Here is a 23,426-nt window from a genome sequence, read left to right as displayed (position 1 = left end):
CTCTGTCTCTCTGTCTCTCCTTCCCTCTCTCTGTCTCTCGCTCTGTCTCTCTCTCCTTCCCTCTCTCCTTACACCTTACTGTAAATTGTACCTGATCCCATTTCTGCTTTGCACTATATAGTATTGTATATTAGTATTGCATAGTATGTTGTATATTGTATGGTAACTCAGTTACTTCTATTCTGCATCGAACATTGTACATATGTATATACTGAACACTGTCTACGTACGTGACTTCTATTTTTACTTCTATTTTTACATGCTATACTATTTTATTTCATACTTATCTCTTGTCTAGCACAGTCTCTGGAGCGTAACAGAAAGAAGCATTCTCTCCTTCCCTCTCTCCTTCACTCTCTCTGCAGGATCTTCCCAGAGCTGAGCAGTACAGAGATGGTGGTGATGATAGTGAGAGGGATGAATCTACCTGCTCCGACTGGTAACATTGACTTCTCATTCAGCAGCACAGTCATGACCTAATCATCCAGTCATCTACTTTAATGTTTTCTAAGATTTATTTTTTTGGCGTTTTATCGCTTTATTTCTACTGGGCAGTCCAGTAGGGAGAGACAGAGGAGGAATGGGAGACAGAGTGGGGGGGAAGACATTTTGCAAATAACGACGGGTTCGGGAGTCGAACCCGGGTCGGCCGTGTCGCGGCTGAGCGCGCTATGTGGTTCGCCACTGGGGCGCCCCTACTTTAATGTTTGAGTTCCTACAGTCTGGGAATTTGAAATGGTCTTTCTTAAGGCCTAGAAAGGTCATGGAAAATGCTGCATTTCCAAAGACGTTCTGGCAACGTCGTGGAAATGTGTTCATAAGTCTAGTCGAGTGAGTTTTACACATGGCAGCTGGAAGATCAGTTTTTTTTCAACTTTTCAACAAATAATAACTTAAATGAAAATGTTTGCGTTTATGTATATCCCCCATGAGGGATGTGGCTAGCGAAATAAAGATGTAAGACGTTTAAATCAGCTATTCGACAGAAAACACTAACAGTTGATCACACACACTGACTGACCAATATTGGTCATGGAAACGTCATGGAATGCGATTAGCAAAACCCTGTAACCTCTGTCTGCTCTTCCATCAGGAATCCCTGTCATAACCTCTGTCTGCTACTCCATCAGGAATCCCTGTCATAACCTCTATCTGCTCTTCCATCAGGAATCCCTGTCATAACCTCTGTCTGCTCTTCCATCAGGAATCCCTGTCATAACCTCTGTCTGCTCTTCCATCAGGAATCTCTGTCATAACCTCTGTCTGCTCTTCCGTCAGGAATCCCTGTCATAACCTCTGTCTGCTACTCCATCAGGAATCCCTGTCATAACCTCTGTCTGCTCTTCCATCAGGAATCCCTGTCATAACCTCTGTCTGCTCTTCCGTCAGGAATCCCTGTCATAACCTCTGTCTGCTACTCCATCAGGAATCCCTGTCATAACCTCTGTCTGCTCTTCCGTCAGGAATCCCTGTCATAACCTCTGTCTGCTCTTCCATCAGGAATCCCTGTCATAACCTCTGTCTGCTCTTCCGTCAGGAATCCCTGTCATAACCTCTGTCTGCTACTCCATCAGGAATCCCTGTCATAACCTCTGTCTGCTACTCCATCAGGAATCCCTGTCATAACCTCTGTCTGCTCTTCCATCAGGAATCCCTGTCATAACCTCTGTCTGCTCTTCCATCAGGAATCCCTGTCATAACCTCTGTCTGCTCTTCCATCAGGAATCTCTGTCATAACCTCTGTCTGCTCTTCCGTCAGGAATCCCTGTCATAACCTCTGTCTGCTACTCCATCAGGAATCCCTGTCATAACCTCTGTCTGCTCTTCCATCAGGAATCCCTGTCATAACCTCTGTCTGCTCTTCCATCAGGAATCCCTGTCATAACCTCTGTCTGCTACTCCATCAGGAATCCCTGTCATAACCTCTGTCTGCTCTTCCATCAGGAATCCCTGTCATAACCTCTGTCTGCTCTTCCATCAGGAATCCCTGTCATAACCTCTGTCTGCTCTTCCATCAGGAATCCCTGTCATAACCTCTGTCTGCTCTTCCATCAGGAATCCCTGTCATAACCTCTGTCTGCTACTCCGTCAGGAATCCCTGTCATAACCTCTGTCTGCTCTTCCATCAGGAATCCAAACTAACGACCTGGATGCCTTTGTCAAGTGTGACTTCCCTTACCCCAGTACGGTGAGTGACCTAAAGCTGCCAGTATTGTTAATCTTCACAATTGTCACAGGACGCTGAAGGGTTTCAAACCTGTGTCATGTTGCCGTTTGGCCTCTTGTTATGTCACTACCAGGAGCAACCTCAGAAACTCAAAACGGCCGTCATCAAAAACACCAACTCCCCAGGTAAGAACTGCAACGTTCATGACCTGATAACGGGCCGTAGAGGAACATGTTTGAGATGACATGCTTGCGTCGGCGGCGCGCCTGCTCTCAAAGCACCTGTTGACGGTGGACGTCTCTCTCTTGCAGAGTATAACCAGAGCTTCACGCTGTCCATCAACCGCAACCACCGTGGCTTCAGGAGGGTGCTGCAGTCAAAGGGCCTTAAACTGGAGGTGCTGCACAAAGGGTGAGTCGGCCCCATCTAGCAGATATTACAATTTGTTGATATTGATATGAATGATATTGAATGAATGAATCTTTATTTCGAACATGATTTAAAAAAACAAGGAATAAAAATGACAAACAACAGAGGGAAAACGGGGAATGAGGGAATTTTTGCTTTGTCATTTTCCTTGTCATTGAAAAAGATATTATAATGATTGTAGTGACTTTCCGAACCCTAACTAAATAAGCCACTGAGGGGCTGCTATGCTGGTTGATGGACTGATTGTTGTGTTGCTGTTCACCGTAGTAAACAAACACTGTCCAGGCTTTGATACACTTCAGCCAATGCTCAGCATGTTTATCACTCACCACGCAATTACAATGAACAAAACAAGTGTACCAAAACAAGTGTACCAATAGTAAATAAATACAAAAACAAAGAACAAATTGATAACAAGTATAAATACTGATCATGATTGGATTTTTGCGAGGGTCTGTACCAGAAATGTTTCCTTAAGTTTGTGGAATAGAATCTGTAGGCCAGGGCTTCTCTGCCGCATCACAACACTTGATTTAGAACGGTAGTATTTTGACAAACTGTATGAAACATTTTGATGCATCAATTATTACAGCCTCCTGCGGTTTGTAAGCGGCACTAGGCCATATTGATAAAGTGATAGTTATCTGTGTAACCCTCGCCCCGACCTCCTAGCTCTGTGACCCAGGCCTCACTCAGCCGCTGAATGGAGACGACTGTGGCGCTGGCCGAGTGAATCTCTCTGTGAACACTGACTGAACACTATGGGGATGGGTGAAAGCAGCTTTAATTGATAGGTTGATTCGTACCATACTATTGGTTCATCTGGTCGCGTCTGAATGACCGGAACTCAGGATTTTATTACGGTGAGAATGTGAGCGATGCTATTGACGCGTCTCTACATTTCGTAGCTCCATTTCTGCAGACCCCTCTCTGATTGGCCCACGCCTGTTTCTACACTGGTTAAGCTTAGGCACTCATTCGAAGTTGGTTAAGGTTAGAGTTTGTCTTAGAGCATGGCGATAGAACGCCAGGTAGTTTGCAGGCTGTTCGACGCGGAAATGGGCAAAGACACAGCTCGTCTCGCGATTGGGCAACAGTGGCCAATCAGAGAGGGGTCTGCAGAAATGGAGCTACGAAATGTAGAGACGCGCTATTGACGGTGTGTGTCATGTGACAGGGGCTTCCTGCGGAGCGACAAGCCGGTCGGGACGGCTCACGTGAAGCTGGAGAAGCTGGAGACGCAGAGTGAAATCAGGGAGATCGTAGAGGTGAGACCTTCAGATCCTAATGGACAGTACTTACAGAAAGCCTCTTGTTTTAACTCTCAATTATAGATGCTTTCAATGGAATTGCATTGCTAGGGGAATTGTTTGCGGACGACTCAGCCCTGCTGGTCTCTGACAAGAACAAGTTACAGGTTGAGAAAAATCTGCATATGGCTTGCCGACAACAAACTATCATTACACATGGGCAAAACAGAGTCCATTCTCTTCGGTTCAAATAACAAACTCAGCAAGACCGACGGCTTCTCAGTTACAGTGGGTGACAATATTGTCACAAGGAAAGATGAAATTACATACCTGGGTTCCATCCTAGAGGCTAATCTTTCCTGTGACAAAATGGCATCCAATGTAATAAAAAAAGTCAACCAACGAACTCGATTCTTGTACCGGATCTCCTCTCTGGTAAACAAGAATACCCTGAAGACTCTGGCAGGAGCACTCATTCAAGGGTACTACGACTATGCTTGCACCTCATGGTACCAAAGCACCTCAAAGGCACTAAAAACCAAATTACAAACATCTCAAAACAAACTAGTCGGATTACTGCTTGACCTGACTCCTAGAACCCACCTCACCCCTGCACACTTTGCCAACCTAGGATGGCTTAGAGTAGACGACAGAGTACAGCAACTTGCAATGGGCCTGGTCTACAAGATACACTACACGACCAAGGTACCCATGTACATGTCAAAATACTTCCCAAAGGTCAGTGAATACCACGATCACAACACCAGAGGGAGCTCCACAAATCATGTAAAACCCAGATTCGGCTCAAACAAGGGACTGAACACGTTTCGCAATTATGCCACATCAATGTGGAACGCCCTACCCAAAGCTGTAAAGGAATGTGAATCACTACCCACCTTCAAAAACACTCTCAAAGAACACCTACGGGAGACTGCAATTCGAAACTGGCCCCTACAAATGTCCTAACCCAGTTGTACAATAAAGACTAAGCATGGCTTTGTCAGTATTCCAATGTACCCAACCCCCCCCCCCCCCACCTCCAATGTACAGCCCCACCCAACCCCACCTACCCAACCTCCTCCAATGTACAGTTTCTATGTCAAATGTATGTCAGTATTCCAATGTACAGCCCCACCCCACCTACCCAACCTCCTCCAATGCACAGTTTCTATGTCAAATGTATATACACTCTTTTTCTGGATTTTTTTAGTATCACAAACAGTACTGTATTTGAAAATCTGGTATGTCATAAATGTATAGATGTAGCAGTACTGTCTATCTGTATGTTGTGTGTGTCATATGATGAATTGAAAATGGGGGACCCTGATGGAAACAAGACGAAAGTCTTTCTCAGGTCTGCATCCTCTTAACAATTGTATGTATTGAGCTGTACTGTACCCATTCTGCAATCTGTTAATAAACTTTTCAATCAATCAATCAATCAGGGAACGGCTTGGACCCGAGTTTGTTTCCTGTCGGGTATTGATATTAGCAAACACTGCACCTAGGAAACTATAACCATCACGTCAGAATACCAGCGTTCTATGCTCTGCTTGGTGTCAGTTCTATTGAAGCCTGTATTAAAATTCTAAATATACAAGCTATCTGAGGAAATATACATCAACCAATATATAAAATGTTAGCTAGTTAACAATGCAACAAATTGCTGATGATTCTGACACCTGAGGTAATAACCTGTTTAAATGACATAAACGAGGAGACGGCTGATCCCATTCAACTCGATTTCGGCCGACTGGTTTCCACACTTGGCACCAACGTGCGTTCAGGTGCTACACAGTAGACGTAATGACCCTTCCTTCTTTTATAGATCCCTTGCATTGCATTGTCTCCTCTCTCAGGTGATGGATGGTCGTAAGTCTTCAGGAGGTCGCCTTGAAGTCAGGGTCCGTCTGAGGGAGCCTCTGAGCGGACAGGACCTGCAGACTACCTCAGAGCGCTGGCTAGTCCTAGACCAATCACAGGTAGCCACATGATTAAAGGGCCAATCTGTAATTGAATGTTTGATATATTTAGCTGTATGCATATAGATTCGGGTAGAGCTTGACTTAAAATACTTTTATATTTTTTTCATGGTAACTCAAAATACTGGTAAATCTTTAGCCAATGTTTACAAACATTACAAATGTATACAAAACCTTTACAGCATCAAAATGCATTAAAAGCGCACATTTAATTTGCATGTACAGTCCATCGTCGTATCAAGAACTCGACTCCATCAATCTGAGAATGAAAAGAAAATCTCTCCAATCCCTTGATTTGCTTTTCAGTGGTGGTAGTGGGGTTGTTTACCTTCAGATTACAGATTGAACCTTTTAACATGAATTAGAAGATCTTGTTGCTCTAAGATGCGGTTTTAGCTTTCCCAACATAGCGGTATATAGTTTTGAATATGACAGATTGCACTGAATTTACATTTGTCTAAACGTTTTACTATTTTGTCTCCCAGATCCTTGTTTAGATGCTGCTGCACATGGAAGATTGAAGATCACTAACTAGGTACAGAAAACATATTCGATATTACAAGATGGGACTCGTATGAAAGGAGTCCCACGGTAGGGAATTTGAATGATGCAGCTCTGAAATTGGTTGACTCTGGTTTCAATACATCACATATAGGACAGTCCTCTGTGCTACAATATATATATATATGTACTGTATCTATATTTTACTGCTATACTCCAAATAAATAACGAATAGAATTTTTGAATTTTATTTTACACCAGATCATTCAGTGCAGCTCAGATGGGTCACAGGACATACTGTATATGTTGTTGTATTTATTGTATATGTGGTTGTATTTATTGTTTATTTGGTTGTATTTATTATTTAAACTGTAAAAAAAAAAATCCAAGACAAGTGATGAACTCCACAGCCGTTTTTGTCTTCCAGATGAAAAGAAAACACTCAATCAGAAGCACTCAGAGGATGAGGAGGAGACGGGAAGGAAGCAGGGATTTGTGAGGAAGAGGATGGTCTGCTGTCTTGACACACAGGCCCTAAAACGGGTCTTTGACTTGAAACTTTGCACACTGAGAAGAGACACAGAGCCGCCTTCACACCTTAGCCCAGCAGGGGGAGACGGGGAGCGATCTCCTATTATCTCCTTAGCCCAGCAGGGGGAGACGGGGAGCGATCTCCTATTATCTCCTTAGCCCAGCAGGGGGAGACGGGGAGCGATCTCCTATTATCTCCTTAGCCCAGCAGGGGGAGACGGGGAGCGATCTTCTATTATCTCCTTAGCCCAGCAGGGGGAGACGGGGAGCAGGGGAGCAATCTCCTATTATCTCCTGTGATACTGTGCTTGTGGTTTCTGCTCCCTCAGTCTGGGAGCACTACTCCAAGGGACGTCCATGTCTGTATGGAACATGGTAGTGTGGCCTTCCCTCGTGTGAAGGGGCTCAATTATTAAGCTAACCTGATCCTGCTGCCCTCTAGAGTCTAGACAACATAGTTTATATCAAAGAACGTGTATATATTCCTTCTAGTATGGCTCTCTGGTTTCTATAATTGCACCTATGCACTAATACCAAAGTACTCACTGTTGCTGTTCAGATCCTGCATATTTGAATTGCCTCTTAGTTGCCAGACTTGTAACGATGATGAGGATAATGTGTGATTGAACACAAGAGAGGTTCAGATTTGTTTTACAACATTGTTTACTTGGGATGGTTTGTGTGTGTTGTTAGGTTTTTCTCACCCCTCTCCCAAGTAAATCCACAATTCAGAAGCACCTAAATGGCAAGAGAGGGGGAGGTGTTTTGGCAGACATGGCAACCTCACAGATGTCATTGTTCTGACATGTGTAAGCCATTCTCCAAGTGATATTAAAGGTGCTGTAAGTGGTATTTTCTTAAAAATGAGTGGTTTACATGTTAAAATAATAGCTCTACATTCCGACAGCCATCACTGATGTAGAATGTTTGGTTGGTATAACGTGGGTCTCCCAGTCCCTCTGCTCTGCAGTAAATAGGAAATATATTTCCTGGTATCCCTTTATCGCTTTATCCAATCAGGAGAGCGAACTCCACACTGCACAAATAAGAAATACAAACTAGTTTTAAGCAAATAAAGTGTTTTGAACGAGTTTAATAATGTGCCAGCAAATCTGTCTTGGCAAGATTTCTTGAAATAAGTAAAAATATAGGTTTCTCTCTCCTGATTGGATAACGTGAGACGGGATACCAGGAAATGTATTTTGTGTTTACTGCAGAGCGGAGGGACTGGGAAACCCATGTTACTGACCAAACACTCTATAACAGTGATGTCTATCACAATGTAGAGCTATTTAACACTTATTTTAACAAAACAAATGCCACTTACAGCACCTTAAGTTCTAAGGTACTACATGAGGTGATGTAATTATCTATAAAAGGTTTTATAAAAGACCACACCCGCGTTGTGGCACATATCGCTTTTATTTAATTATATCCTCTCACTGTTCTGTTAAATATCTCACCACATGGTATGTGGTCGCTGCATATTGTAAAAGCATGTCATCTATGTGTAGACCTGGTATTCGCTGGGTCTACACTTATTGAGCTGTGCACAAGGTTCATATGACCGAGCTGAGTTTGGCTTGTCTCGGTTGACTTTTAAATGATTGTGAAAAATTCATAACTTTTATAAAAAAAAATCAAAAGGAAACGCTGTTGTAACAAAATGCCCATAAAGTAAGCCATAAAGGATAGTCTGAGCCAATTAAATCTAATTTTGAGCGGGTATACCTCCATATAACAATATTACTATTATAAAGTTGCCAACTGTTACTGTATTATTGTGGTCACATTTAAATGTGTCTCTCTTTTCATATTTTGTTTGTTACATTACATTCAGCAGATAAATGTAACCTAAAAATATCAAACCATAGTGGTTTGGTCTCCCAACTTTGCCTAAAAAAAAAAAAAGTCCTTTCCTACTAATCAATTCACTGATTCATTAAATTATTAAGCATACTGTACGTCATGTTTCTCATTTGTTGCATCGTTTGAACATTTTGATGATTCACTAGTTTACAAATGGGTCTGACGTGAGACTCAATAGGTTGTGAAGTCTGACACCACGCGTTAGGTACAGTATATTCACGTCCGGGGCCAAACACTCCGCTTCAGACAGCGGGAGATTCACCTAATGGCTTATTTATGACTCGGATCTCATAGACCACTGCACTTCCGCGTTTACATGGAGCTTGTGAGGCAGGGGGGGCTTGATTGATTGATTGAAAACTTTATTAACAGATTGCAGAATGGGTACAATACAGTACAGCTCAATACACACAATTGTTAAGGGGATGCAGACCAGAGAAAGACTTTCGTCTTGTTTACATCAGGGTCCCCCATTTTCAATTCATCAGGACATATATGACATACAGATAGACGGGTCATTATACGAAAGCTTGCCATTTTGTGTCCCTCGAACAAAACTCCTGTCAATTTAAATTTTAAATTTTAAATGTGATAACAATTAAAAATATAATAGCCTGAGATGGCACGGTACATTTGTCTGAGAGATAAGAATCCACTTAATAAAAAAAATGTATCCAAAACTTTTAAAACAATACTTTTCAAATCAAACATTAAAAAGTGAAAATGGCAAGCTTTCGTAGAATGACCCTACTGCTACATCTATACATTTATGACATACCAGATTTGCAAATACAGTACTGTTTGTGATACAAAAAGAGTCAAGAAAAGGGAGTATATACATTTGACGTAGAAACTGTACATTGGAGGAGGTTGGGTGGGGGGGGGGGTTGGGTACATTGGGATATTGACAACCATACTGGGTAATTTACATTAGAGGTGGTTGGGGGGGGGGGAGAAACACTGTATAAACAAGCAAAACTGTACATTGGGGGGGGGACACACACTGTACAAACAAGCACAATTGTACATTGGAATATTGACAACCATACTAGGTAAATTACTGTACATTGGAGGGGGTTGGGTTAGGACATTTACAGGGGCCAGTTTCGAATTGCAGTCTCCCGTAGGTGTCCCTTGAGAGTGGTTTTGAAAGTGGGTAGTGATTCACATTCCTTTACAGTTTTGGGTAGGGCGTTCCACATTGATGTGGCATAATTGCGAAACGTGTTTAGTCCCTTGTTTGAGCCGAATCTGGGTTTAACATGATTTGTGGAGCTCCCTCTGGTGTTGTGATCGTGGTATTCACTGACCTTTGGGAAGTATTTTGACATGTACATGGGTACCTTGTTCGTGTAGTGTATCTTGTAGACCAGGCCCATTGCAAGTTGCTGTACTCTGTCGTCTACTCTAAGCCATCCTAGGTTGGCAAAGTGGGCAGGGGTGAGGTGGGTTCTAGGAGTAAGGTCAAGCAGTAGTCTGACCAGTTTGTTTTGAGATGTTTGTAATTTTGTTTTTAGCGCCTTTGAGGTACTTTGGTACCATGAGGTGCAAGCATAGTCGTAGTACCCTTGAATGAGTGCTCCTGCTAGAGTCTTCAGGGTATTCTTGTTTACCAGAGAGGCGATCCGGTACAAGAATCGAGTTCGTTGGTTGACTTTTTTTTATTACATTGGATGCCATTTTGTCACAGGAGAGATTAGCCTCTAGGATGGAATCCAGGTAGGTAATTTCATCTTTCCTTGTGACAATATTGTCACCCACTGTAACTGAGAAGCAGTCGGTCTTGCTGAGTTTGTTATTTGAACCGAAGAGAATGGACTCTGTTTTGCCCATGTGTAATGATAGTTTGTTATCAGCGAGCTTGGATGAATGTTGATTAGAGCCTTGACGTAAGCCCCCCCCTCTCTCCCATGAGCTCAAAATACCGGAAGTGTTGCAGTGGTCAATTAAAACAAGGAGCACGGAGGCATGTTTAATCATTCTATATATATATCTATGTGTTTAATGACACAAGCCTCAACCAACGCAGGACGCCTGGCCCCGGAAAATGTTTACGTCGCGACTTAACCGAATACCAGTCAAAAACTGTCTGCCCAGAGCATCAGGGGTAAAAAAAAACACACATTTCAATTTTCTATAAGTTTTTATTATACATAGTACAGTTTTTGTTTTTATAAAGACTGCTTTTATTGACATTTGTAGTTTTAAAGAAAAATATGTAAAGGGTTTTTGGCTTTTCATACATTTCTTTTTGATTGATGTCAACGTTAAAAAATAAGGACTCTTAAAACAAAACCCAGTTAATTACAGAATTGTATGAACGGATTTGTACTGATTTCATCCACAAAACATTAAATACTGTCAAAATGCAAAGTTTGATTTGCTCTCACCACCATTGCAAGCAAATTTAGTTTCCGTTATGCATGCAGTTGTTATAGTTTGGATCGCAACTTCTTACAACTGAATTAAAAAAAGAAAAGAAAATGCTACTATCAATAAAACAATTGCACCTTTTGGATATAGGATATTGCACACCTCAAATAATGCAAACAAAAACTAACAGAAACCCAGGAACATGACTCGGAAAATAACTGCTTAAAATGTGCCGCATCATTCCGCCAATTTGTATGAAGCCAATGGATGCTTCCCTTCAGACAGTAGTCTCCCACAGTAGAGAATAATATTACTATATAATATTATTATATTATACACAGTGATGAGGAAAAACACCAACTGAAGTCGAGAGAACAGGAGGCGACATGATCACAGTAATCAATCCGTAGCGGTTGCCTTTTCCCCTCCAGTAACGATATATCGCTACGGTAGGTCCTCAATATTTCAAATTCAAATAATGTAATACATGACTACATTATTCTAGCTACAGGTAACTGTCTACTTGAATGCTGTTGGTAAATGCATTGGCTCGTCTGCAGATACTCGTGATTGTCTGTCTCGGATGCTGTTGATTATGGAGGTGGAGAGGATTTCTTGGTTGTAAAAACTCATATTTAAGACAGTATTTTGTGATTTAGTCTCATCAGGTTTCAGTCCCATGTTCAAAGATTTGGAGGGGGGTTGTGTAACATGTAACTTACAATATGAATGATGATTAGGCTACTTTACATAGAATTTCAATATACGCTTGTTTTTTCTCAGTGCTAAATCTAGCCCGATCCGTCATTAAGAAAACAAAACACATTTTACAGATTTTTAACAGCAACCGAAGTAATACATTCTTATTTTCAGGTCCATGTTACGAAGGAGGGGGGGGGACAGCAATCCAGGCCTACGGGTCACAAAGCAGCCTGAACTGACTTTATACTCACTGTATTGAGATACTCAAAACCTATTTAAGAGGGTAAAATGTCTTCATTCATATCTAAATGTGAATCGTCTTCTGTACATGTAACAGGCTGACCCCTCCAGGGTCCCCCCCTCCATGTAACAGGCTGACCCCTCCAGGGTCCCCCCCTCCATGTAACAGGCTGACCCCTCCAGGGTCCCCCCCTCCATGTGACAGGCTGACCCCTCCAGGGTCCCCCCCTCCATGTAACAGGCTGACCCCTCCAGGGTCCCCCCCCTCCATGTAGCAGGCTGACCCCTCCAGGGTCCCCCCCTCCATGTGACAGGCTGACCCCTCCAGGGTCCCCCCCTCCATGTAACAGGCTGACCCCTCCAGGGTCCCCCCCTCCATCAGTCTCAGTCGTCGTCTTCTCCTGTAAATGGCTTAGAATCCAGTGCACTGTGTCTGCATTTTTATTTTTTTATATATATATATCTTTACATTTTCAACAGTTATATTATTTGTACGATGAAGAGACGTTGAAATTAACTTTGGGAGGGTTTTCCAATCACTGTTGTACAAAAAAATAAAATGGCGTATGGTGTAAATGGAAGATGCAGGAGGACGTCGTGGACGAGAGAAGGACTGCACGTTGACCGATGACCTTCCTCGTCTCTTCTACTCTTTGCCTACAGATTGAGGTTAAAGCTGGTGGGTGGGGGGGGCCTGTTTGTGGCGTTGCGAATTCATTCCTTCATTCCGTGTCCGTTCCTCTCGTGTCAATTCAAAAGTTTGTCAATAAAGCGTAGAAACCTTTATTTTTGTTAGCGGGTTTCCTTCCTAAGACACAAGGGTGCTTTCGACTTGAAGTATAGCATGAAATCCCAGCAGTTTATTTTTTTTGTTGCTCTCACCACAGGCCGCCCCGTCAGGAATGCTGACCTATTCGGAGACCGTGACATACGGCGGCTTCAGCGATAAGGTCCTTTCTGTACCTAGAAAAGGTCCAACTGCTTTGCAGTTCTAGAACGAAAATGAAAATCCTCTAATCCGGGATCTCCAGGAGGCTACAGAAATGGGGGCTGTAATAATAATAATAATGTAGCAACTGTGCCGCCTAGAAAATTTGTATGTACAAAACAAACAAAAAAAACAGACCAACACACTTGTCCAAGTCATGAGATAAAGCATCAGGTGATTAATGGATAAAGCTAAAGAGTGAAGCCAAGAAGAGTTTCTGTCTGTTTCTTTTCACTCCATGGGGCATCTCTGCTGCAGGTACGGTGCGCCAGGTACATATGAACTCTGCTGCAGGTACGGTGCACCAGGTACATATGAACTCTGCTGCAGGTACGGTGCACCAGGTACATATGAACGCTGGTGCCACACGGAGGCACTTTCTCTCTCTCCTCAAGTTGATGAGTTGCGTCCTTTCGTTCTTTTCCTTTTCTTAAAAACAAACGTCAAAAAAGAAACCAACAAGCGGACTAGTCCGAACCGAGTGACGTGCATCTCCCTGGTGGTCTAGAGGAGCGTCGGTGCTACTAGGAGGCCTGATGCTGCAGATATTACCCAGGGTTCAGTGCTTCTGCCCTTGGGGACCTCTGGCTACCACAGTGCAACTGGAAAACGAAGAGGGTAGTGTTGGAAAGAGAAAGGAAGTGAAACGACACCATGGTGGGGTGGGGTGGGGGGGGGGGGGGGGGGGGGGGGCGATAACGGAGACTCCTGTGAGGAGGAGGGAGGCGCAGTGGGACTGACGGCTTCCTCCTGGTGTCCTCAGAAGCAGGTAGGTAGATGATGGTGCATAGGTGACTTGAGGAATGATACCCCATCTGGCATAGCACAGCTTTCAGGCTCTCAAAAGTGCAAATGGGTGTGAAGGGAGGTGGTGGTGGAGAGGTGAGGGGATGGAGATCCAAAGTGTAAAGGAGGTAAAACGGGAGGATTGGGGATGAGAGAGAGAGAGGCTGAACTCTTATTTCCTCGGCTGAGTCGACGGTGTGATGATGTCTTGGCCCCCTAAGAGATGATCTCCAAGATGTAGAAGACCAGCTCCATGACCACGGGCCCCTCGCTGAGCTGACAGGCCCCTCCGTGGATGACGGGGATCAGAGAGCTGTCCAGGTCACTCAGGTACTGGGGGAGCAGCGGCTGGCCGTTACTGCCTGCCAGGTAGCCCACCTGCGGTACAGGAGAGAGGGTTAGAGTACAGGGGCCATGGCACCATCACTGCCAGAGAAGCTGACCCAGGAGGTCATGAGTTTGAATCCCCAGTCCCCCAGGGAAATCTTGGTGAGTGAATGGGTAATGTTCTCCCTTCTCTTAACCATCGCTCAAACACCCTTGAGCAAGGCACTTAGCCCCTTACTGACTCAGAGTCAGTAGCTATGCTCAGTGGGAGTAGGAGACTGTTTGTGCTGGGCAGCTCCCAGGTGTGAATGTGTATGAATCCGCAATAGCTGCAACTGTGTATGTGATGCCTTCATACACATCCTTACACACACACTTGACATGGCCAAGTTCAGCCTCTGTGGGCGGCAACTGTGGTCGCTAGAGGGTGGGGACTCTTTTGTGGACCGACCTACCTACCTACCTACCTACCTACCTACCTACCTACCTACCTACCTACCTACCTACCTACCTACCTACCTACCTACCTACCTACCTACCTACCTACCTACCTACCTACCTACCTACCTACCTACCTACCTACCTACCTACCAACCTACCAACCTACCAACCTACCAACCTACCAAACAACCAACCTACCTGGTCAGAGTCCAGTGTGACCCTCAGTCCCTACTAGTGTTGTCAAAAATATCGATTCTGAATATTTAAAACGGTTTCGATACTCATTTCCCGCAATATCGATACTTTCTGCAGTATCGATACCAGCTGGCTTGCTCGCAGTCTTCTACCGCAAGTTGTTGACAGACACACGCTGCTGCAGAGCACGCTTGCCCCTCCTCCTCCCCCTCAGAGACCTGTCTTCAGTGTCTTCTTGTCAACAAAGCATTAAACATTAAACCATTAACTTTAGTTTAATACATGAGACGTTGTCTACTGATGGCTCATAATATCAACAGCTGATTTGTTGTTAGTAACGTTACAGCTAAGCCCAATCTCGGTCACTCTCTTTGTCTGGGAATGCCCAAAACCAAATTCGGTCACGCCCCATTTTGCGCGACATCCAGGCTTTTTTTACTGTCAGCGTTTGGGAATTTCATGTCGACAGGTAGGTGAAGTTAAATTATACTTATTTTAGAATATATATATCAGATTTCATGAGTATTCATCTATATTTAGTCATCTAAAGACTATTAGATATGAACGTATGTACCAGTAAAAAGTGGGAATCTCTAGAATGTGTTTTTGGCGACTGTGTTTACAAGTGCGGGTAGCCTATCAATTTAACGTTATACACAACACTTTCTGTTGTCAGTAGATGGCAGCATTGGTTTAAAAGGTGAAAATGTTATGACTACAAAATGACTACAAATCCCAAGACCTTTAGCACCTAGTTCACAGGTCAGCACCGGATTAGGAAAACGTGATCTGAGGAGTGTTAAACTATTAACCCTTTATCTGCCAGGGATTATTCTGATCTTAATCCACTGTCTGCCAGTACTGTAAATCTATGGAGATGTTCCCCTTCTTTGCAGGGCTATAACTTTTTAAATTGTATTGCTAAATTGACATTACTATGGCCCATTCAACATCAAGTATCTATCGTTTAGGATGTAGCAACGTTCTACTTTTTCATTCACATATTCATACTAAAATACGGTCTAAAGTATAAATGTTTTTATCGTTTTCTGCAGCATTCTGCAGAACGTGATTTATAGCCCTAAATACATATATTAGATCATCAAATGTAGTTTGATACCGATTGGTGTCAGATAAAAAATGTCAATTGTACAAGGTCCTAAGCGTCATGCCTCATCATCTGCTGGTGACCGGAGGGGGGGGGGGGGTTTATAAGTCCGTGGCCGACGTTAAATCATTCATGTAGTATGGGCGATACATAGATCACAGCAGTTTATATGGATCATAATATTCAAACACGCTGAAACTTACCGCAGCTTCCTCTGACCGTTGGGTGGTCAGCGTGGAGCAGAAAGTTCGCGATTATGGGATGTTGATATATGCGATCCATTTCCAGGTTGTATAATAATATATACGTCCAAATCATGTTGTTTATCGAGTTATTGGCAACGGATCGCTATCCAGTGTGTCGAGCTCGAGTCCCGCGAGCGATAGCCGAATATGGATGAGCAACACTTCCTGCCGCTCATTTCCTGTTTGGGTGATCCGCCGATCGGCCACCAGATGGCGCTCTTGAACCGTTGGCGAGTTGAGATGAGATCAACAGGAGAGCTCAAGTCTCCGTGGGTGAAATATGATTGCCATCACAGATTTTTGAAATATTGATCTCAAAGACGCCTTACGGCATCATTGGCAGATTACGCATGGCGAGCAATGACGTGGTAACACGTTCTTGGCGAGAAAAGGGTTAATGCGACCTGAATATAGTGACCGAGAATGGTCACCTAATTATCTTAACAAAAGTGCATCATTAGCATTATGTTTGTTGTCTAAAGGGGAACATAATGGTACAATTTAAGATTTTAATGTTATCCGCATATAAAGGACAAATAAAACATTGTTAATTTGTAAGAAACCTCAATGAAAACGGCGCAGGGTAAGTTATATTCGCTATTGTTATGAAAATGTGATAGAATCCTATAAAAATGTGGACGAATTTGGTCACGGTGACGTTATTAGCTAACGTTAGCTAATCGTTCTTCCGTTAGCTTATGCTAGCTAGCTGGCCACCTTATAATTCAGAATATAATTACTTCATGGAAACGGAGTAACGTTAACGTTATGTCGAGTTCATACTACACTACACGTATGAACTCGACATAACGTTAACGTTACCCTGTTTCCATGAAGTGTTTAATTAGCAGCAATCTTGTTAAAAATTTAACGTTAATGCTCCGAGCATAGCTCCGGAAACCGGAAGCAGTCATGAAATTGTTGTAGTCATATTGTAGTCTTTTAGTCTTATTAACTAAAAGATTTTAACCAAATAAAAAGCAGCAGCACTATTGCATAACTGAGTCATGTTTGCTATGTATTTCTTTCTTTAGGGGAGTAGGACATTTGTTTCACAGTTTTAGCATGATGTTTTATAGATGGCTAGGTTAAACACAGGTTTTTGTTTTTAAGGTTTTTGTTTTTAACACTATGTGGACCGTCCACGTATATATACGTGTTTCGATTCCACCCGTTGAGGACCAGAGCCACGAGTTAACTCGTGGCGAGTTGTTATTGTTTTATTCCATATTTATAACGCTATTAACGTCCGCGATCGACTTGCAGGACCTACCCACATATTTGATTTTCGAAACATGCAATACAGGCCAGATACGCTTAGGGGCGCCATTGCTCCAATGCAGTATCATTGAGGGCGATTGAAAAAAAAAATCTTTTCACTGTCTGTGGGCGTTTCATATGAGCCTCGGTTCCAAACGAAGACCCTCCATCTTTGATCCCGTTACCGAACGCATATTTCAGCCTGGAATAATGGGATTTATGATTAGCCAATGGACATATCGATCTACCAGATTCCGATGACTAATGACGAAATGCTGCCGGCGATCACATGGCCTGACGGTAGGATACTATTCCCCCAAATTACAGCTGGATTGGACATTGTTTTAAAACGTAACGTGATCGATCAGTGAAAATGGCTACTTGAACACACACTGTATTGCTAATCAATAATACTGATCGGCGTCCCCCGCCACCCCCATTTCATCCATAGATGCTCTGTAATAGTCCGGATGCTACGCAGTTTGTTTTATTTCATTCGTATATATACAGCAGAAATGGCGTTTGATATAACGTGACTAGCCTTTAGCCCAGACCTGGGCATTGTACATTGCGGGCTTACATGATAATAATTTTTTTATATTTTTTTTACCTTTTTTTACCTTTTTTTTTTTTACTTTTTTTACTTTTTTCTTTTCATGTCAACGTTCACATGCACAATATACGCTTAGGAGACATGCTCAGAAGATGTTGGTTCTCTTTGGATCCACCTACATATGTGAACAGACACTCAGTCATGACGTTTACCAAGTCCAGGTACAGATCCTCTCTCACTGATGAACATCTGGCAGCTGTGCTTCGCATCTCCACCTCAGACATGCAACCTGACTTTGATGGACTTGTTAAAGCTCAACAGAGACTGGATTTCTCACACTGAATGAAAAAAAAAGAACTGAAGAACACTAAAATGTGGAAATATAACAAGTGAAATGGGACACTTGATATTTTTTTTTCAGTTCTGAAAACATTAAATGTTTAACACTTTGACTGCCGGAAAACGCTTTAGAGCGTCATTCCCGTCCATGCTCAAGTTGCCGGAGGACGCTGTACAGCATCCTTATATCAATATTTCAAAAATCTGCGATCGGATTCATATTTCCCCTCCGCTGGCCTGAGATCCACCAGGAGGACCCACTGAGCTCTCTGGCGGTTCAGGAGCGCCATCTGGTGGCCGATCGGCGCAATCGCCAAACAGGAAGTGCTATGGAGGTTGTGCTGGTCGACCATATTACTTCCGGGCACTCTGTTTGGCTCACGGGACTCGATCTCGACACAATACATAGCGATCGATTGCCAATAACTCGATAAACAACATGATTTGGACATATATACTATTATACAAGCTGGAAATGGACCCGATATTTCTACATACCATAATAGGTAAATGACTGTTCCACGCTCATCGCCCAACGGCGCGAGGAGGATACGGTAAGATTCAGCGTTATTTTTGATCGTATTCCATATAAACTGTTATGATGAACATATCACCCACACTAGATGAATGATATAACGCTGCCCACGGAATTATAAACGATCCCCCGCCCATCCGGTCATCATCAGATCATACGTAGATCATTCTAGAAGTACGTCCAATTGAAATTTTTTATATCGCCCCGATTGCCATCAAACTGTATTTCATCATCAATATAATGCATTTGGGGCTATATATCACGTTCTGGAGAAAGCTGCAGAAAGAGATGAAAACATACTTATACATTAGACCATACTTTACTATGAATATGTGAATGAAAAAGTTTAACGTTGCTACACAATGAACAATACATATAGGACTTTGAATGGGCCCTAATAATGGCAATGTAGCAATAGAATTTAAAAAGTTATAGCCATGCAAAGAAGGGGTACTTCTCCATAGACAAATAGAGCCGGCAACCTATGGTATATAATGAATTTAACCCATGGCACCCAAAGTGTTAATATAGGCATGTAAAGTAAAAAAGGCTACAAAACTGGGACACTTTTCTTTACACAGTTCAGTGACATGTCTTGTTTATTTTTGCTATAAGATGATGTGATGTCTTTAGAAAGCTAAGAAAATCCTTGTTTCAATAGTATATGAAACTCAAAATGCCCTTTGTTATTAATGTTTCACATTTTGTTTATCATTTTGGAAATAAATTCTATTTGAATAAATGATATTTTTGAAAGCTAACCTCACCTTTTAATTGCCAAATAATAACATACACTCTTACCAGGGGTCAAAACAATGCCATTTACTGCTTTTTATATAGAAATAAAATGTATATTATGCATAATTGAGTTTGGAATTTTGGCCCGGCCCCCCAACATATTTTCAGTTGCTCATTCGGCCCCCTGGGAAAAATAATTGCCCACCTTTAGCCTATTATCTAGCTCCCCAGAAAAAAACCGAGGCGAAAACTGCGATAAACCTTATATTCACGGCGCTATAAAATGACAACCAACCGATGGATTTTTATTTTCTTTAAACCATTATGAAGGCACGGTTTATGCACTCAAGTGACAATGAGAATGGACAGATAGCAATACTATAAATTATATATATAGCTGTTAGAAAGTACATCGGTTTGTAAACAAACCTCTGTCCTCTGGCCTATAAATCGGCGCTACATGCTGGTCGTCAATGTGTTAAGAGGGGGGGTTTGATTTGATTTAGATTAGATCATTTAGTTATTTTTAAATGTCTGATCTAAAGAGAAACAACAGGTTTTAAACGTGTTATATTTATCTTCTCTTATAGTACCAGAGAGAAGCTGAGGAGAATCAACCAGCAACAAAAGCAAAATTTGTAAAAAAAAAAAAAAATTATTATTATAGATTTTGCATTTTCGTGGTATCGAAAATGGTATCGAATATTGATACTTTTCAAGGTATCGTATCGAAGTTCGAAATTCCAGTATTGTGACAACACTAGTCCCTACCTGGTCAGAGTCCAGTGTGACCCTCAGTCCCTACCTGGTCAGAGTCCAGTGTGACCCTCAGTCCCTACCTGGTCAGAGTCCAGTGTGACCCTCAGTCCCTACCTGGTCAGAGTCCAGTGTGACCCTCAGTCCCTACCTGTTCAGAGTCCAGTGTGACCCTCAGTCCCAGCTTGGCCATGCCGTCCTCCTTCAGCAGCTTGAGGTGCGGGCACAGGGCCATGCAGAACGCCCGCGCCACATTCTCCGTCAGCCGGCTGTGGTCGGCCGGGTCGCTCAGGCCGTTCGGCTGGTCCTCGCTCTGGAGGAAGAACACCTGACGGAGGCAAAGAAATATGGTCTTAAAGCACCGATCCAGAATTTCTTTTGACTGTTAAATTGAGACTTTATGTACTTGTCCTTGAAGGGTTTGATTTGTAGCGTTAAGACAGAAATTATGGTTTTGGGGGATTATGTTAACACCAAATGGTTGCCAAAAACGCCGTAGCACGTCTTTCCCCGCCATGCTCATTCTGCCAAAGACGCCCTACCACGTCTTTGATATCAATATTTCAAAAATCTGTGATCGAAATCATATTTCTCCCCCGGAGACTTGAGATCTACTGTTGATCCCCTCTCAACTCTCCAACGGTTCAAGAGCGCCATCTGGTGGCCGATCGGCGGATCGCCCAGAGCGGAAACAGGAAATGGAAGCTGGTGCTCATTTCAATTCGGTCCGATCACTCTGTAATAGTCCCAGGACTCGAGCTAGACACAACGGATAGCAATCCGTTACCAATAACTCGATAAACAACATGATTTGGACTTATATACTATTATACAACCTGGAAATGGATCGCATATTTCTACATCCCATAATAGGAATATTTCTGTTCCACGCTCATTGCCCAACGCTATGAGGAAGCTACGGTAAGATTCAGCGTTATTTTTTAACGTGTTTGATACTAACTGCTCTAATGATCATATCACCCACACTAGATGAATCATCTAACGTTGGCCACGGAATTATAAACGACCCCCCCCCCCATCCGGTCAACATCAGATGATCAGTAGTAACTTCTAGAAGCACGTCCATTTGACATTTTTTATCTTGCGCAGATTCCTATCAAACTGTATTTGATCATCAATATAATGCATTTGGGGCTATAAATCACGTTCTGGAGAAAGCTGCAGAAAACGATAAAAACACACTTATACTTTAGACCGTATTTTAGTATGAATGTGAATGAAAAAGTATAACGTTGCTACACCCTGAACAATAGATACTTGACGTTGAATGGGCCATAGTAATGTCAATTTAGCAATACAATTTAAAAAGTTATAGCCCTGCAAAGAAGGTAAACATCCCCATAGACAAATAGAGCTGGCGGAGGATGGTATATTAAGAATATAAGCCTGGCGACCAAAGTGTTAACCCATCATAAAAAAAACTAAAAACACAAAAAGGTTTACAAACATTTCACATGTAAACAAAAGTTTTACGGTTATGAAATGCTGTCATATACTATCAGCTCTGAAGAACGCATTTGAGAATAAAAAAAATATTACCATATCTTTCTCCTTGTTCTCTACAACTGGATTGAGAATAGTTCAAGCTTCTTTATTATTTGTCATATAGAAATACAGAATACTTTTATATGAAATGCTTCTTTCCGTTTTGCTCCTGAGAGTGTGCTATATAAAAGGATAAGTATAATATAAGTATAGAATAGAAAGTCAAGTATGTAAACAAGTACAACAAACATTTTCAATATACATACAATATACAGTGCAGAGTAGAGAAAGGTACCTGAGTTCCCATATACAGTACAATGCAGGAATGTGATGAGGTACAACTTAGCTTAGCTTGTGGTGCCACCTTGTGGTGGTGAGGTGCAATGAGGTGAGGTATGAGTTGAGTTGTGCAAATCTTAACTCAAAAATATACAAATATACCAGTATACCAATAAATATAAAGAGTGTTAAAGTGTCTAAAGTGGGTGCTACAGTGAGTTGTTTATTAAAGTGAGTGTGTACGTGTGGATGTGTGTGCTGTGAGTGTATTTGATGGTTTGTTACATAGTGTTATTTTCATTGATTGTCATTGAGCATCCTGATGGCCTGGGGATAGAAGCTCCTTCTGAGTCTCTCTCTGTGCTTGCCATGAGGCTCCGGTATCGCTTTCCTGACCGCAGCAGTTCAAAGAGGCAGTTGTTTGGGTGGCTAGAGTCTTTTATTATTCTCTTAGCCTTATTTTTGCAATGCTTGTTGTAAATGTCTTGGAGAGTGGGAAGCCCACCTCCAATTGTGCGTTCGGCTGAGCGGGCCACTCTCTGTAGTCTGCTGCGGTCTTGTGCGGTGCTATTCCCAAACCAGGAGGTGATATTGCCTGTCTGGATGCTCTCTATTGTGCATGAGTAGAAGTTCTTAAGGATCTTCTGACTCACGTTGAACCTCCTTAGGCGCCTAAGGAAGTAGAGGCGTTGTCGTGCTTTCTTCATTACACTGTCAATGTGTGTGGTCCATGTCAAGTCCTCAGATATGTGGACTCCGAGGTACTTAAAACTGTTCACTCTCTCGACCGGTGCCCCGTCGATGCTGAGGGGGCTGTAGTCCCTGACCCCCAACCTCTTAAAGTCCACAATCATCTCTTTTGTTTTGCTGACGTTCAGGGAGAGGCTGTTCTCCTGGCACCATCCCGCCAGAACCTCTACCTCTTCCAGGTAGGCCCTCTCGTCGTTTGCAGAGATCAGGCCCACCACTACTGTGTCGTCAGCAAATTTGATGATTGTGTTGTTGTTCCGCTGTGCCACACAGTCGTGTGTGTACAGCGAGTAGAGGAGGGGACTCAGAACACAGCCCTGGGGGGCCCCTATGTTGAGAGTGATGGATGAGGAGGTGCAGTTGCCTGCTCTCACCACCTGGGGTCTGCCCGTCAGGAAGTCCAAGACCCACTGGCAGAGGTCATAGTTCAAGCCCAGGTCCCTGAGCTTGGCTATGAGTTTGGAGGGGACTATGGTATTGAATGCTGAGCTGTAGTCGATGAATAGCATTCTCACATAGTTCCCCTGCCTCTTGTCCAGGTGTGATGCTGCTGTGTGCAGCACATGGGCTATTGCA

General features: G+C 42.8%; 2 protein-coding genes across 9 annotated transcripts in view; one reads left to right on the top strand and one right to left on the bottom strand.

Moving 5' to 3' along the window:
* The window catches only part of cc2d1b (coiled-coil and C2 domain containing 1B), a 38,609-nt gene extending 29,808 nt beyond the window's left edge, over positions 1–8,801 (top strand). For all 4 annotated transcript variants that reach the window (XM_084327138.1, XM_084327139.1, XM_084327140.1 and 1 more), the window contains 8 exons: positions 366–439; positions 2,130–2,188; positions 2,301–2,352; positions 2,479–2,578; positions 3,774–3,864; positions 5,706–5,828; positions 6,314–6,363; positions 6,757–8,801. In XM_084327138.1, the coding sequence (XP_084183264.1) occupies positions 366–439; positions 2,130–2,188; positions 2,301–2,352; positions 2,479–2,578; positions 3,774–3,864; positions 5,706–5,828; positions 6,314–6,325 (511 nt within the window). In that variant the 3' untranslated portion in view covers positions 6,326–6,363; positions 6,757–8,801. The remainder of the gene's footprint in view (positions 1–365; positions 440–2,129; positions 2,189–2,300; positions 2,353–2,478; positions 2,579–3,773; positions 3,865–5,705; positions 5,829–6,313; positions 6,364–6,756) is intronic.
* A 3,680-nt stretch (positions 8,802–12,481) lies between these two features.
* zfyve9a (zinc finger, FYVE domain containing 9a) overlaps positions 12,482–23,426 on the bottom strand; it is a 69,687-nt gene continuing 58,742 nt past the window's right edge. For all 5 annotated transcript variants that reach the window (XM_084326896.1, XM_084326895.1, XM_084326894.1 and 2 more), the window contains 2 exons: positions 20,467–20,643; positions 12,482–14,196 (listed from right to left, as the gene is read on the bottom strand). In XM_084326896.1, the coding sequence (XP_084183022.1) occupies positions 14,035–14,196; positions 20,467–20,643 (339 nt within the window). In that variant the 3' untranslated portion in view covers positions 12,482–14,034. The remainder of the gene's footprint in view (positions 14,197–20,466; positions 20,644–23,426) is intronic.

The sequence above is a fragment of the Notolepis coatsorum genome (genome assembly GCF_963971535.1).
Source record: "Notolepis coatsorum genome assembly, chromosome: 13".
In the NCBI taxonomy this organism is placed as follows: domain Eukaryota; kingdom Metazoa; phylum Chordata; class Actinopteri; order Aulopiformes; family Paralepididae; genus Notolepis; species Notolepis coatsorum.
Note: the sequence above shows the minus strand (reverse complement) of the source record. Positions and strands in the feature narration are given on the sequence as shown.